Source organism: Myotis brandtii, unplaced genomic scaffold (assembly GCF_000412655.1).
Source record: "Myotis brandtii unplaced genomic scaffold, ASM41265v1 scaffold176, whole genome shotgun sequence".
Classification (NCBI taxonomy): domain Eukaryota; kingdom Metazoa; phylum Chordata; class Mammalia; order Chiroptera; family Vespertilionidae; genus Myotis; species Myotis brandtii.
The window spans coordinates 2,472,008-2,488,935 of NW_005356519.1; the positions used below are offsets into that span (position 1 = coordinate 2,472,008).

The following is a 16,928-nucleotide window of genomic DNA, read 5'->3' on the forward strand; positions in this document are numbered from 1 at the left end:
CCCCTACCTTCCCTCTGAGGTTTGAGCATCTGATCGATGCTTCTCTGTCTCTACAATCTTTTTGTCATCAGTTTATGTTTTTCATTATAATCCACAAATGAGTGAGAGCATGTGATATTTATCTTTCTCTGACTGACTTATTTCACTTAGCATAATGCTCTGTGAGGGAATATTTACTTTCACTTGAAAAATTAAAATACTTCTTTCCACTGAATGTGTGTCTAAAAATGTATTTAAATGTGTATATAAATCTGCATATATTGCAAGTGCCAGAAATACCTTCTGAAGGCAAAACATGGATTGGAGTAGAGGAGGAAACTGCACGCACCCTTGCAGTCCCCGGTGGTGCCAACGTGTAGATGTGGAAACATCAGTCAGCATGACTCCCTCTCTCAGCAGGTATACCCTAATCCCCGTACCTGCAGTCCATCCTGGTACTGAACAGCAGCCTTCATCGCCTCCTCCAGTCTGTCCACCCGGTCTTTCCAAGCTTTATTGAGAGAATCCCATGCTGAATTTAACTACAATATAAACATTAGGACTCCTTTATTGTCATACATTTTTAACTACTTCTATCCAATATGCTTTAGTGAATGAAACCTTTAAACACAGCATTCTGGTAAGAGTAGAAAATGTACCTCATCTATACTCTTCTTGACAATGGGTTTATCGGGTTCCCCACACGCAGTGATGAGTTCGGAGCCCAGGTTAATCACGATATCCAGCTCTTCCTGGAGCCCATCAATTTCTTCCCTGATGGCCTGGAATAAGAAATGGCAGCCGTAGAATTTTAAGCAAAACCACACCAAAACTAAAAAGATGTACACAAGCATTCATGGTAGTTATTTCTAGGAGGTGGGATTATGATCAATTTTCATTTTCTTTCTGTATTCTAAGTCTGCAATAAATCTTTTCAATGAGGAAAGATAACAGGTCAAATGGCTGCAAGATAACAGAAGAAATTTTTCAAGAAATAAAAGCATCCTTTGAGTAACAAATATCAAATGTTTATTAAAAGGGCAATATTTAAGAAATAATTCTATGTAACAAATACCAGAACAATTTTTTAAAGCACCAACACAACAATACTTATAAAACTTAGAAAGACATTTTGTTTTTCAAACTGACTTGTTTGACAATACACATTTAAAATAGGCATAAGTAAAACATGAGTTCAAAGACCTCACACAAAATAATGTATTTGCTTAGCAGATTTAGGGTAATCTAGCTCTGGGTTTATATTTTTACCCTAGTACACGTAAACTACAAACAAAATAAAACAAACAAACAAACAAAAACCTGTAACAGAAATTCAGTCTTCCATGTAAACTACAAACAAAATAAAACAAACAAAAACCTGTAACAGAAATTCAGTCTTCCACCTTTGCTTTTATCTTCTTGGTTAAAAGTATTTATTAATTCAAGAAACCTTTACCAAGCATAAAACAAGCCCTAAACTAGGGTTGAGCATACAAAGAAAAATAGGTATATGACTATTCCACTCATGGGGCTTGAGTTCATTAAGACAGACAAAGGTATAATTAATGATAAGTCATACTATGCATAGAGTCCTTTGCCTGAGGAAGTATTATGAGAACACCGACTAACTCTGCTAAGGAAACAAGAAAGGATTTTACATGGAGGGTAACTACCCAACTGCATCTTGAAGTTTGAGTGGGATTTGCCAGAAGAGTGATAGGAAGGACATTCTAGGGTGAGGAAATATAATGTGCAAAGATGCAGATGCCAGAAAGAGCACAGCAGTTTGGGGGAAAGCCCCTGTGTGCACCACAATAGGAGCAACAGAAGAAAATGGCTTTGGATACACACGGACTGGCTGGCATATAAAGGCCCAGACCCTGTCTAGGGAGTCTGGACTTCATACATAGGCAGTGGCTGCCTCTGAGGGGTTTGAAGTAACAACACAATAAGAGCGGATCAAGAGAGATGACTGGTAGCAGGGTGAGAGGCCTGGCAAGGAAAGAGACTGTATCACTTTGGATTACTTCAGAAAACGAGAGAGATGATGAGGCCCTGAAATAAGGCTGAAGCAGTAGGGATGGAAAAAAAAATCTTAAAATATATACTGTCTTAAGTGAAATTTGTTGTTGTGCTAATCTCCTACTATATCACTATGCATTCCACTTTCAGAACCAAATATAAATTTCAATAGAGTAATTTTGAATATTTACCAAAGGAATTCACTTTACAATATACTACAACTTATTTCTTCACTTTAAATGGGATACTCTGCTTACCTCTGCTGCTTCTTGCTGCTGTTTCACTATGGAGGGATCAATTCCAGGATCCTCCAGATCCCGGATGAAATCCTGAGTATCTTTTGTGGTCACGACCAAGGACATGTGATCACACCAGAACTTTTCTGCTAATTCCATTACATCCAGTAGTTTGGCTTCCCTTTCTTCCACCAGCGTGTGTATGTTCTCCCAAATGAAAACCATTTGGTCAAGCTTATCCTGAACAGCTATGGAGCGAAACAGTATCAAAAAGGCAGTATGTTAGCCCTATTTCAGCAAGAAAGCAGAACATTTTGGTTCACACGGAAACGGTGATCCAATATGGTATCTAAAATTGGACCAAATGTTAGTTGATCCCAGTCTTGTGAGTACCATTGGGCGCAACAGCCTATTCCAGACAAATGTGAGATCTGAGGACACCCAGCTCCTCCTGGCTGAAGGCTCTTCCTGATGAAAGTGGATGCTCAAGGGCAAGTGAGCTTACAGGAGACCTACGTCCATCTAGTTTCAAGTTCATCAAGTCTCCTTAATTCCAAGGAAAGGGAAATAACTACCTAAGTATATTCTTTATGGTCTCCAAATCAAGAGTACAGATGTCTGTTCAGTCCCAGAAATATAACAATGTAGGATATGTATTCCAGGCTTGCTTCTAGAGTACCCTTAACATGAATTTCCACTAACCTGTGGATGTTTTTCTTTTGAGCCCAGCTCATATCTTTTAGAATGGCTGGTTGCGATCATGGTTGGTTGCCATTTCTGTGGCTAAGTGGGATAGAATATCCATTATACGTAAGGTATTGTAGTTAGTAATGAGGAAAACAATCCTTAGGTTTAGTCTTACTGGTATTATGCTTTCACCAGCTAGCTTAAAAGGTCAGGAGAATGTGTGCTTTTTGTATAATGGCACATTTTGTATTTAACCGATTATTTTACAAACACAGGAAGACATTAACAAGGGATTAATGTACACAGCCCTTCAACCCCAAACACGTTGTATCTGTAATACCTTTTCTAAAATCTGGCACCCTGATATGCAATTGGACTGTGGTAAACAGCGTGAACAGTTAGAATTGTTTTGAGAGTAAAGTTCAATTGTTCCCCTATCCTGAAATGATTACCTCTGGCAGATATGTCTTTATCAGTGCCCCCAGATCGAGCAATCATTTCCTCTCCCCGCTGTTTAAGAGTCTCATACAATGGCTGCAGCTTCTCCATGTCCACCGACACGTTCTTGTTTTCACTGATCTGCTCCTTGATCTTCTCCACCTCGGCAGAGATGGAGGGCGGCTGCCTCAAGCGCTCCACGATGCGGTCCAGGCTCTCAAGAATCTGGTCTATCTTGTCATGGAACTGGTGGTAACATAAAGGGATCACTTATGGGAAAATGATCTGTGATACCCAATGTGAAAATTTAAATAAAAAAAACAAACACATACAAAACCACATCTACTTAATGTCACAATCAAGAACTAAATCTTAGTCCTTTTGTTGATAGATCCATCCAAAAAATTATATCCAGCTGGTGCATCAAGACATCCTGAAACCATGATTCACAGTCAGACAGACATGGCCTTCTCTGCACCACACTACTTATGTAAACTGGATTGCTTCTAGCAAGTAACTGAGTGATTCATTAAGAAATGGTATATTTTAATGTGTAAGTGGGACGACACCTGACAGCATTTCATCTACTGCTTCACTTTATCTTAATCCAAATTAATGTTTTAAAGTAAGTTAAATAATCTGGGTGTTTGTCTATCAAAACGGATTGTTTTATTCACTTTTACTGATTCTTTTGGCATCCTAGAAAAGTTATATTAATAAATGTGAAATTCATGGGTAGTTTTGGTTAAAGGAGTTTCTTAAGTTATAAGATTCCTGAATGGGAAAATGTTTGATGACATGGGTAGTTTTGGTTAAAGGAGTTTAAGTTATAAGATTCCTGAATGGGAAAATGTTTGATGCTGAAATGAACATTTGTGTTTAATTCATGATCAAACACATAATCAGATTAATGTAAGAATTTTAAACTTTTGTTTGTGAAGTTACCATAGACAGTGAAGCAAAGTTATAAAAACTTGTTCATTCACAGATTCTACACTATCCTCAACATTAAAGGAATCATCACTCACTCGACATTATAGAAGATGGACCACTAAATATCAGCATATCTAATAATAAAAACCAAATCTTGAAAATAGAAATGGCAGGTAATTTAGAATGTAACTTCTTAAAAAAAGATATCAAAAACAGAAAATACCATTTTCCAACTTTATATTTCTCCTTCATATTCAGCCTATCATTCACTCTTTATTTCTTTTTCTATTTTATATCATTTTTTCTATCACCATTTATCCCCTCTATGCTGTCTTCCACCTCCACTCTGTTGTCCATGTCCATGAGTTCTCTCTCTTTTATTTTTCTTTTTTGCTCAATTCTTTCTTATTGCCTTCTTGGGAGTGCTTCATTCATAGTGATAATAACACTTTCTTTTATTTCTCCCAATGGCAAATACTGCATTCTATTCTGGATGGACACATTTAAATATTTGGACAATGTGGACAACTATATTTCTCAAGTCATTGAAAATTATTTTTTATTACATCTACAAGCAGGCAAAGAAATATAAGGACTAGACTCAAGCAAACACCACCTCCGAGAGATGAAGATATCAATACTCAGAGATAATGTAGTGAAATGATTTTAGTTGAAATTTAATCAGGAGATGCCGGGAAATGTCTTTCCATGCTCTGCTGTTTGAAAGAACCCAATCGTATTTCTGGTGCACATCATTACCTGAGTAGATTGAGAAATGGCTTCATCCAGGGCCACAGCTCGCTTTTTGACATCTTCTTTAATTTGACTGTAAAGGCTGTCAGCTGCCACATACTTCTCTTGGATAGAAAAGCCCTCCTCTGGGCTCAGTTCCAATAACTGTGGCCCAGTTTTGTTCATCTTATCTATATGAGGCTTGTGTTCGGCTATCAACTCTCGCAGTTGCTATAACAAACCAAACAGCTTCTCAGTATCTGAGGGTCACACCTCCATATTACAGCTGTCTACAACCCCAATGCATCCAGCTGGCAGGAAACTCCAAACAAACACCCTCCCCTCACAAGGCATTTAATACACGATGGCTCATACAACTCTTTGCCAGAAAGAGATGCCCCTGACACAAAGATTCAACAACAGTCCGGTCGTGTCAAAGTCCCTTTAAGGACACATGCAAAATGTTGGTTGAGGGAAAGAACGTATTCTAGTTCATTATGCATTTTATACCATCATATATTTTGACAAGAGTATTAGCCAAGGGTCATATAACATAAAAAGATTCTGAACTTACTATATGTCCCCAACATACAGAGACTAAGCCATAACTCTTGGTGTCTCTTTATGCACCATCATAATATATACAAATATTAATTAAAATAAAAGAAAGAAGGGTAAAAAAGCAAAAAAAAAGAAGTAAGAAAGAAATGAAGAAAGGGAGGGAGGCGGGAAGGAAGAAGGTAGAGGAGGAAGAAAGGAGGAAAGAAGGAAAAGGAAGGAAGGATAAAGAAAGAACCTCAGCAGAAGGTAGCCACAAAGCTGAGAGAAGAAAAAAACTATACATAAGGCTACATTAGGTGAGGTAAGCCTGCAAAGCATTGTAATTATATGTAAATCAATATAAAAAGTATGTACATGTATATTATATTACACATATATGTATTAATCTAGTCTATGTACATATATGATATATGACATAAATATATACATATGAATGAACTATTTGTAGTTACTTTTAAATGTTAAAGACTGCTAGGGTAATCAATTTATCAAATACACAGCTGTATACTGAGCATTATTTATAAGATGTATTTAAGGAAAATATGTTAAATGAATACATTGAACAATATCTAATCAATTGACACAATGATATTAATGAGTGAGTGTGAAATCAAAATGAAGCCCCATTCTTTTTAGGGAGACAAATAAATCTGGAATATCTACAATCCATAGAACCCAGTGCCTCCACTGGACAGAATTTCATGGGCCAAATCCAAAGCCACTCCCAGGGGAAAGATCAGTCATTGCCTGCAGGTTTCTCTGAGGCTGACCTCCATAAAGCATTGAGGAGTGTTCCATTTATTCCACGTTATTCATTTGGTTCCCTAATCAGCAGTTCCTTGTTCTCAGGTATTCTCCAAACTGTTTGCTATTTAGACCCAAATAAAAGCTTCTCTGAGAGAAATTATATTCAGGGAAGACAGTCTAAAGAAAAGCTACTGATCTTATCCTGCAAATATTTTAATTTCTATCATTCATCAAGAAGAATCATCAGGATGGCCACATACCATTTTTTATTAAAAGTGCCCACTAAAATCAGCCAAGAAATTCTTTTGAAAAGTGAGGGAATCACTTCATTAGATCATTAACCATCTCCAATGTAATATACTATTTTTGAAGTATTTCTGAAGGTGGTCTCAAAACTCTTTTGGAAAAGAGCTAAAAAAACCAAATTGAATTTTTACAAAAGGAGGGGGATCTAATCTAACAGGTTGCACATAAGAATGTGGAAAAGGTCATGTCTGCAGTCTAGCTCCTGGGTGGTCCAGGCTGCGATTTTCTTATTTTTGTTTCATATTGTTAGATCGTATTTTCATGCCGCTTTACAGAACAGAGGTGGTGATGGTGATATTGGCTAACATACAATCTCACGGAAAAGAACTGTGTTACACACCTTTTGGTTTCAATATTCTATAAGGCATGTTTGTAAAACAAGCTCACACTCTGAATTATCAAGAGACTCTCAAGTAACATGAGAGATCTAGGAGTTCTTGAGTTGCTAGAGTCTAAGTAGGTCTCACCTGTGTAGCACCACTATGAGACACCTTTGCTTGGGAAGCAGTGAGATGAGCCTTTGTAAAACCATTTCATGAGAGACAAGAGAAGACCTACTAGGTGCCTACGTGGGTGTATGTGTGTGCATGGAGAAAGGGCTCCATAGGAGGTGTCTTTTGCTTCATAAGTAACAAAATGATTCCTGATAGCATTATACTACCATAAGAGTCCAGTTTTATGTATGCTGGAGTTACCTAATGTAACTTCAAGATATCTACCATTTGGTGACATGGCTCTTGGAGCCATTTTTCTTTCCTGGCTAGAATGAATTGAAAGGTATTCCCAAAAATAGCTGGAGAGGATATTGTGAAGTTACAGAGGACAGCCACTCTAGAAGGGGGCGAATAGTCTGAAAAATTTAGTTTGAACAATTTGAAGACTTGGCTACACAGTTCTACAGTTCCTTTTATAGAGAAAATCATAAATTTGTTTTGAAAGCTGAAAATGAGGCAAAAATATTAACTCAACTTTGAAATTTTCAAATCAATACCTGATTTTATGCTAATAATATAGCTACTCAAAACTCACCTCAGAGTAGAAGAAATCCATGAAACATTTTATATTAAAAAGCATCCAATGGATAGGCATCAGGATTTTTGTCACAAATAAACCTTTACACTAAATTCAATTAAATTCTATATAGTTTGTAAGTCTTTCTCCTGCTGAATGATTTATAGAACTCCATAAACTTTCCATTTTTTATTAGATAGTGTTCTCTAAAGCTCTCTTCTAAATAAATACTTCATTTAGAGATATTCTTCAATGCCAATACATTGAGAAAGTAAACAAACAGGATTAGTATGTCAGATACTTCAAACAATCATGTAATATATTCTGAGTTAAACTTTATGCGTGCACGCACGTGCACACACACACACCCACACTGGGCCTCTAGTTACATATAAAATATAAAACTTAGTCAATATATATAAATTAAAAGCAATCAAGATGCACAAATTAAAAGTGCTTCAAAGGCTTATTTCCCTAACATTGTAAATGAAAATTGTTTCTATACCCAGATGATTAATGCTATATACCATCCCATAAAAGCTGTGATATAATTAATGACATACACAATGTGATCTTTCCACATGAGTCTTCTCACTGCAAACCTGGATAACAGGTAAGCAACTCTGAGGTAAGCGAACTGTGCAGACCAGAACAGAATATTGCTAAAATGCCCTACTCATGTAAGATGTCTAACTATATTTAGGAAAACATCATAAAAATCATGATTCTCTTTCAGTAGGGAATACAGCATTCCTTTTGACATGGAGCTTACCCGATGTTCTTCCTGTTGTTGTCTTAGAGTTTCATACTCAAGGGCTGGGGCAGGGAGCTGAGAGATGATTCTTTGTGTTTCTGTCAGCCATGGCCAAAGTTCTTCATATGTTTCCCAGAACTGGTTAACCAGGGACTGTGCCCGTTCCAGCTGTAGATATCTCTCTGAGTTTATCTGGCAGATGGAGTCATAGTTCTTCAATATCTTGTCCAGTTTTTTCTAGAAATAAAGATGATGAAATGCGTGTAACTGGTGAGGTGGGCCAAGTAGCACATGTACCCAAGAACGTTTGGTCCAGTACTAGACTCCTGGTGTCGAGGAGACACTCAATAATGTATGTTAAAGGAATAAATCAATAAAAGCTATTTATATTTTAACTGTTACTGTGTATTAAAAAGTTCATTTTAAATTAAAGAAAGGCCCTCTTGGTTCATATCCATGTTTCTGCATGTGGCAGGATTTCCTTCCTTTTAAAGGCTGAATAATATTCCAGTGTCTGCTAATATGAAGTGTTTTTAACACAATAAAAAAAAAAAAACACCTATACATATACATATGTAAGCAATAGCAAAAATGTGGAACATCTTAAAAGTACAATGATTAGAGATCAGGCTGGTAAATTATGATATATTCATATAGTAGAATTCTACACAATCATTTAAAAATCATGGAATTTAATGACATAACTTCACAAAAAAGATGTTAAGTGAAAAATACCAAAATATAAATAAACACAAAAGCAAGGCCTCAAATTTTTATAAGTAAGACAGTGACCTCTCTAAATATACTGAGCAAAATTCAGTGTCTTCTAGGTTAGAAAACGTCTCCTGAGTCTAGCAACATTTACATTACTTTCTCAAAAAAAAAAAAAAAAGGACTACCTTTCACTAATGAAATTATAGGAGGAACTGCTAGTCAGCAAAATTAATTACATATATTAGAATAAATGTAGAACATTATGCTATCCACTGATTTCATGGGGTGGTCACAGTGATTTAGGTTATAAATCCACATCATAAACTAATAGCAGAAGATAAAGCACAACAGTGGTCTAATGAACCACAGAATGACAGAAATTATTTCATGATGACCTGTGCTATTCATATCAGAATCTTTACAAAAATAATAAAGGAAAGATTAAATTATAAACAAGTAAATCGCCATTGTGGAGGATAAATAAAAGAGAAAGTATCAATATATAGTGTACACTGTATTACTTATCTATGTTATATCTTAAAAGAAATGCATACCCTTTAAAATGTGATCTTAGGCATAGGCATTTATATAATTTAATTTTTGCCATGGAATATTTTCCTATTATAAGTGTTAATTTCTTTAGGCTGTTCAGATGTCAGAATGTGAAATAATGCGGCTGGTTTTCCATCAATTTAAAGAATCATTAAAACTACATAAACTGGATGCTTCCTGAATTACTCAGCTCATTTCCCCCCCCCCCCCCATACAGCTTACAGTAACTTCCTACAGCATGGATTTCAGCATTAGAGAGAACCACATACTCTGGTTTTTCTTCCAGCTCAAGAGGCCCAAATGTTTCTGAAGTATGTAAACAACAGTTGACATTTATAATAACAATTTATAACAATAATAATGGCAATAATACAGCTAACATTAATTGAATCCTTAATGCACACCAGTTAATCAAGGGCTCAAATTTGAATAGCTTTTCTGTATATTATAAAGATTGCCCCAGGGTGACTCCCTTAAGGAATACTCCTTTCACTGTTATTCTTGAAGCTTGAAAAATGCCTTATTTGCAACTAATGATTTAGCTGTTTAAACGGCAGCTGTGGATAAAGGAAAAGTGCTTTCCTAGGGCTGAAAGCTCAACAGATGCCTTTATTCAAAAGTGTCACTACCAGTCACAGAGACAAGATTATACCTTCATTGATTGCTTTTCTTCTTCACTGCACGTGGTCATGATTTTATGTCCAGATTTAACAAGTTCATCAATAATATCCTTGTGTCTCAAAATTTCCATGGTAAATGCCTGTGATTTACAAAAACAAAGATTTTTTTTAAAAAAAGAGAGTGTAAGAATAAAATGAAAACAATTAGGCAAAGTAGCTGAAAATATCACGCTACACTAGTGGAGTTCAGCAAAGTCAAGCATGGGAGCACATTTTCTAGCCGAGCAGATAATGGAGATGTAATTGGAAATGCCCTTCACCTTTTGAACCTGCAGCTGAGCGGCCGTCTGGTCTTGCTCAAGCCTGATGTCACCCAGAGACATCAATTTCTTTTCTGTTTCAGTAATCCAGGATATCTCGGCATCGGCCGCTTGGTCAAACTAAACAAAAGATAAATAATTAGGTCAGCAAGTTCCTGTAACTGGTGCCAGAAAAATACCTATGTACATATCTTTTAAATATCCTTATTACACAAGTGGAAAAACCTGAGCTTATCTCTTCATTGCATCCTGAAATGATTCATGATAATGACTGAAGTTACAAAGAAAGGAAAACAACTTTCACAGAGTAATTAAACACAAGCTCTTAAAGCATGTTGAATCCACAGCACGGCATCCGTGATTTTAGGAGACCTAACACTGCTGCCTTCCTCTGGTAGTCACAAATATATTCTCCCTCGGAGCACTATCCAAATTGAACAGCTATAAAAGTCAATAGCTGAACACCATCTTTCAATCATTTCCTCATCACTTTAAACCATATGATATGCAGGTAGCATTCTGCTATCAAAGTATACGATTCCTAGCAAAAAAAAAAAAAATGAAATGTTCCCGTTTTTTATTATCTGTGTATAAATGTATGTATAATGTGTTTCTACACATAGAGTATGTCTCCAAATGACTCATGTACAATTTTTTACATCTCACTTAATAATAGCAGAAAACATATTCAAGAGCTTTCTTAAGTATTTCAAGAGATTTTTGTTTTCCTGATCATAATAGTAATTCATGGTAGAAATTCATACGATACAGAAAAATATGCAGAAGAAAATTAAAAACTAGAGGGAATACCATTGGTATTTTAGTGAATTTTCTTCCAGGAGTTGAGAAAGGTTTGTAAAGGTCTGTATAATACTGTATAAACAGTTTCATATCCTGCTTTTTCATTTATTATGAACATTTCCCATGGCATGTTCTTTTATGTGTGATTTTTAAATAACACCATTGTATTCTAGCATACTTGGATATTTTCATTTAGGGTCTCTGCATTTTTGTGTGTGATTATATAAACAACCCTGTAATGAATATCTTTGTATATGAATCTCCACTGGCATCTCTAATTAGTTCCTTAGGGTAGATTCCTAGACGTTGACTACCAAGTCAGAGAGCGTGACCATTTTCAATACCTTACATCAGATAAGCCCCAATGCCCTCCAGGGCCAAGCACTTATCATGTACAAGTAAAGTGAGTAAGTGACACCACAAGCACCAATAACAAATGGCAACTAACAACAGCCTCAGCTGGAAGATTTAACAGGGAATGGACATTGTGAGTATTCAAGTCCGGTACTGCCAGACCTTCTAATTTTTTAAGAGAACCTGGAAATCCAGAAGGGGGAAGGGGGATAATTAGCTGGAGAGTGAGAAGGGTGGGGATAAGAAACTAGACTGAAAAAGAATTCACATTTTTAAGAGTCTATGCAACATTATGCAGACTCCTGAGAGGATGGAGTGAAAAAGAAAAAAAATCATCGACTAATTCAGCAGCTTCAGATGTGGAAAAAGAAGTCTCTTTTAAAAACACATGGAAGAGTCCTCTGTGCATGGATTACTAGCTAACGTGGTTAGAAAGCAGATGTGTTATGCTAAGTGAAATAAGCCAGTCAGAGAAAGACAAATACCGTATGATTTCACTTCTATGTGGAATCTAATGGACAAAATAACAAACTAGTAACAGAGTCATAGATACAGAGAACAGACTGACAGCTGTCAGAGGGAAGGGGGGTGGGAGGACTGTGTGAAAAAGGTGAAGGGATTAAGCAAAAAAACAACAACAAAAATCTCACAGACACAGACAACAGCATGGCGGTTACCAGAGGGAAGGGGGTTGGGGGAGGTAGAAGAGAGTAAAGGGGGGACAAATGGTGATAGAAAGAGACTTGACTTTGGGTGGTGAACACAATACAATATACAGATGATGTATTATAGAATTGGACACTTGCAACCTATATAATTTTATTAATCAGTGTCATCCAAAAAATTTTTTAAAAATTTTAAAACAAGTGCAAGAGTCTTCTATGCATGGATTATTAGCTTTAAAGCCATATACTGTATAATGGAACTTCAAGGTAGAACTTCATTACATGACTCACTTAAAGAGCACAGAACTGAAAAAAACAGTCCAGGCCTTCTACCTGAGTGCAAAAGCTATCCGAATAAAATTGAACAGTGTTTTCTTCTGCTGGTCCCTGAAAAAATAAAGCAACACAACATCCCTCTTGTTTGTGTACAGTCCAGGCCTTCTACCTGAGTGCAAAAATATATCCGAATAAAATTCAACAGTAATGATTTGTTTTCTTCTGCTGGTCCCTGAAAAAATAAAGCAACACAACATCCCTCTTGCTTGTGTTCAAGCAATTTTTAGTGTTTATATGACAGTCCTAATAAAGAAATTCAGGCTGTTAGTGTTAATATTAGCTTAATACCACATCTCCCTCTCTTTAAAAAAAAAGTAGCCAATGAAAAACAGTATGATGATACCATCCAAGCTGCCAAAATGGAAAGCTGAAACTCAAACACTGTTTCTTTAACCCAGGCAAATATTTGCTCTGCTGAAAGAAAACAAGCCTTGCAGCAGAAATTTCCCTTCTGTCTTTGGATGTTTTTTTTTAAATTAAATTGACAAATATTTATTATTTAGCAACAAATGGAATAGCCACAGGGTCTACATTAAGCAATTTACAGTTAAGCAAGGCATTTTATTTAGCTCTGTGGCTCTTTTAAATGACTGCTGAACATGGGTATTTCTATTGAACCATAAAAACTGCTTATTTTACATGTGAGCAACACGAGAGCAAGATTACCAGACAAATTTTAATAAATTTGCCCATGGCTCATACAAGTAGTAAAAAGTGACTTCAAATGAATTGTGGATAATCTTAGCATCCGTAACTGCATTCTGGGAAATACTTTAATAGTATGCATCATCGGTGGAGTCTAGTCATCAACCTTGGCTACTATAGCTCCTTTCCTGTTATTAATAACTAGGTTAATTACAACGGTATCACTATTATAGATGAACTAGAATTTCAGAATGTTTTACAAGTTAAAAAAAGACATTTTATTTGGCTATCTCTAAATATTCCTGTAATACACTCTCTAAACTGGTAACAGCCAACCTTCTACTGAACACACTAAGTGCTTAACATGTATTCTCTCTTTTAATCCTGACAACTATATAATGTATTACCAGTAACTCCATTTACAGCCGAGAAAACTGAGGCCGAGAGAAGTTCACTGAGTTACCAGAGATTTCCCAGCTAGTAAATGCTGGATCTGAGATTTGAACCGACGTGGTCTGACTGAACCCTAGAGGCCGCAGTCTTAGTTGCCCAGTTTTGCCCTTTTTTTCTTGGGCTCCCTGAGCTAAAAATACTCATCCGATGGCACCAAAAAATGGCTCAAATGCCACAACAGTTAATAAGGGGTAGGTTTTAACTTACGATTTAAACATTTATCCAATCTCTGACAAACTGCTTTCGGACTTATCTAGAAAGTTTCTCTTGAGTGGCAATGGAGGTTTGAGAGTGATAAGGAACCTTAACCTCAAGGACATCCTTTCCCTCCCTTCCCCTGGTGAGGATCTTATCACTTTCTTTTGATTCGCACTTCCTTCCACTTTGCTGCACAATATTCATAACACAGCCCATATTTTCCCACCCCAACACCTGGCGGGTCTAAACAAATCTCACTTCCGTGGGAGAGGTTTCCTTCTAGTAACTAAGTTCTTTAAAAGAAATAAACAGGTGGTATGGTGTTATTTTTCTCCATGGCTGATTCCAATGAGTCGTTTATTTTAATTGCACCCAAATCACCAATACATGTGCCTTTAGATTGGGGTAACATGGTCTGCCAAAATAAACCAGGCAATTAGAACTCCCAAGGAGATGGACACGTTTTAGCAACTTTCGACAATTGTACATTTATAAGAGGTAAAGGACAACAATGAGCTTCTCTGAGGTTTAAAGAATTGCTGTGGTCAGAATTCAGGCTACAAGTCTGTACATCTCTTAAGCAAAAGTGCCTTTCCCATTTCCACATGGCTGTTTGGTTCAATTTGCAATTCAATAAAGAAAGCAACAAAGATGTGTTACTTTGTGTAGGTTTAACATGTAAAAATATGTAGTTTCTAACTCAGAAAACGGCATTCAATGTTAGGAAGCAAGTGTCTTATTCTGTTTTCTTTCTTTTTTATTTTATAAAGCTCACCATCACTGTTTACTAAGCTGCCTTGTCCACTCCAATTTTTCCTAAAAGTAATAAATGAGTCAAGTCAGTTCTTTTAAAAAAAAGTATTTTCTTCAGAATATCAATGCCTACAAATCTGTAGTCAGATTTGGGGGCTAGTTGACTGGTAGCACTAAATGCATACAGTCGTCACTCATTTGCACATAATTGAGGCTGCTCAATTGTTTCCCAAATAAATAAAAAAATCACTCAAATTGGACCTATGATTTCAAAATTTAATGACACATCTTTTCAAAACTGCGGTTGTGATATAAGATTGACATTTAAACCTATCCACGCCAGTGTGAGCTTTTTAAAAAACTAAACTTATATAGGGCAGTTAGAAAGTACATGCTAACTAAAAGACATGCTATATGCTCCCTTCCCTTATGTCTTCGAACTTTAATTCCTTTTGATGTTTTCCTGGATATCTTTCATGTCAATATTTGGAAGCCAATACGCTCTCTGATAGTGGCCTGACAGTTCACAAAGTCCCTATGCATTTGTTGAATTCCAAAAAGCAGGGTATCTATACATATAAAAGCCTAAGCGACCGTTGCAACCGAAACAACTGAACGGACAACTGAACAGGCTGCGTGGGGCAACCAGGCCGGCAGAGGGGGCAGTTAGGGGTGACCAGGCGGGCGGCAGGGGGGTTAGTGAGGGCCGACCAAATGACTGAGCAGCAGGCTGTGTGGGGTGACCAGGCCAGCAGGGGGGTAGTGAGGGATGACCAAACGACTCAGCACCAGGCTGTGTGGAGCAACCAGGCCAGCAGGGATTTAGTGAGGGGCAACCAAGCCAGCAGAGGGGGCAGGTGGGGGCAACCAGGCCGGCAGGGGGGGCAGTTGGGGGTGACCAGGTCATCATGGGGGGCAGTTAGGGGTGATCAGGCAGGCAGGCAGGTGAGCAGTTAGGAGCCAGTGGTCGTGGATTGTGGGATCGGGCCTAAACTGGCAGTCGGACATCCCCCGAGGGGTCCTGGATTGGAGAGGTGCAGGCTGGGCTAAGGGCCCCACCCCCCCACTTCCCCCCCCTGCACGAATTTCGTGCACCGGGCCTCTAGTAACATTATTAAGGTACTGGATCTGGATCGATTATGTAAACAACCTTAATGTGGCAAAAGATGAAACATCCTAAGAGCAATTTGCTTGGAAAACAGGTATTCAAAATTTAGTTTAATTTAACCAGGTTACTCCAAGACAAAACATGAAATCTACAAATTTAAAAATTACCAAGTCATGTTCAAGGCACATATCCTCACCCTGTCACTGGTGGGTGTGGTTATCTTGGCGGTTGGGATCTGGGATGGAGTAGTGTTATTAACACAAAGTGTATGTGTCTAAAGACATGTCTAGAAAGATGGGCTGTGGACAGATCATGTCCATGTTTTACATGGACAAGAGACAGAATGGTAGATGATCTGTATATACCACAAAAAGTATATAGTATAGAACTCGTGGCTAATATCAGGTCTGAAGATTTTTCTTTATTTCGCATCACATTCCTTTTATACTTCATGATGTATTATCACTGGGTAAACAGAAAACAAATATCTCAGTATCAAACTGCACTCCGGTCCTAATTCAAAACATCTTTACGTGGGAAAGGTTGTAAAATAATTTCAGTGACATATTAGCTCCTTTGTAAACCTGAAAATTATGAATATAGAAACTACTCTTTTGAGTGTGAAACTAAAATCTCTGCCAAATCAGAAAGGCAGGTTCCAAATTCTTCTTAAACTTGCCTGGAGAGTGGTCTCCACGATCCTTTGGTGTTACATTCTCATGGCTCCCAGTCCTTATAAACTGGAAACAGCCTCACTACATACTTCCATTTCCCTATAGCAACGGCACCTTCCTTCAGATTAATGAAGGAGGTGAGGGAAAAAAGGACCACCCCCAGGGTTTCCCCTCCCTGTGTAATTTATAAGGAGGCACTGCAGGGTGGTAAAATGAGGTCTGGGTGAAATTGGTTGTGGCTTCACCACATACTAGCTGTGGGACCACAGGCAGGTCACTTCACCACACTGCACATTTTCCTCCCAGCTCTAAATCATGTGTTTCCTTGT

General features: G+C 37.4%; 1 protein-coding gene across 19 annotated transcripts in view; it reads right to left on the reverse strand.

Annotated features, from left to right (window-relative positions):
- DST (dystonin) overlaps positions 1 to 16,928 on the reverse strand; it is a 448,713-nt gene that overhangs the window by 49,084 nt on the left and 382,701 nt on the right. For all 19 annotated transcript variants that reach the window (XM_014537311.1, XM_005863309.2, XM_014537308.1 and 16 more), the window contains 8 exons: positions 10,613 to 10,732; positions 10,325 to 10,432; positions 8,425 to 8,643; positions 5,055 to 5,258; positions 3,377 to 3,608; positions 2,259 to 2,485; positions 639 to 761; positions 420 to 521 (listed from right to left, as the gene is read on the reverse strand). In XM_014537311.1, coding sequence (XP_014392797.1) covers positions 420 to 521; positions 639 to 761; positions 2,259 to 2,485; positions 3,377 to 3,608; positions 5,055 to 5,258; positions 8,425 to 8,643; positions 10,325 to 10,432; positions 10,613 to 10,732 — 1,335 coding nt within the window. The remainder of the gene's footprint in view (positions 1 to 419; positions 522 to 638; positions 762 to 2,258; positions 2,486 to 3,376; positions 3,609 to 5,054; positions 5,259 to 8,424; positions 8,644 to 10,324; positions 10,433 to 10,612; positions 10,733 to 16,928) is intronic.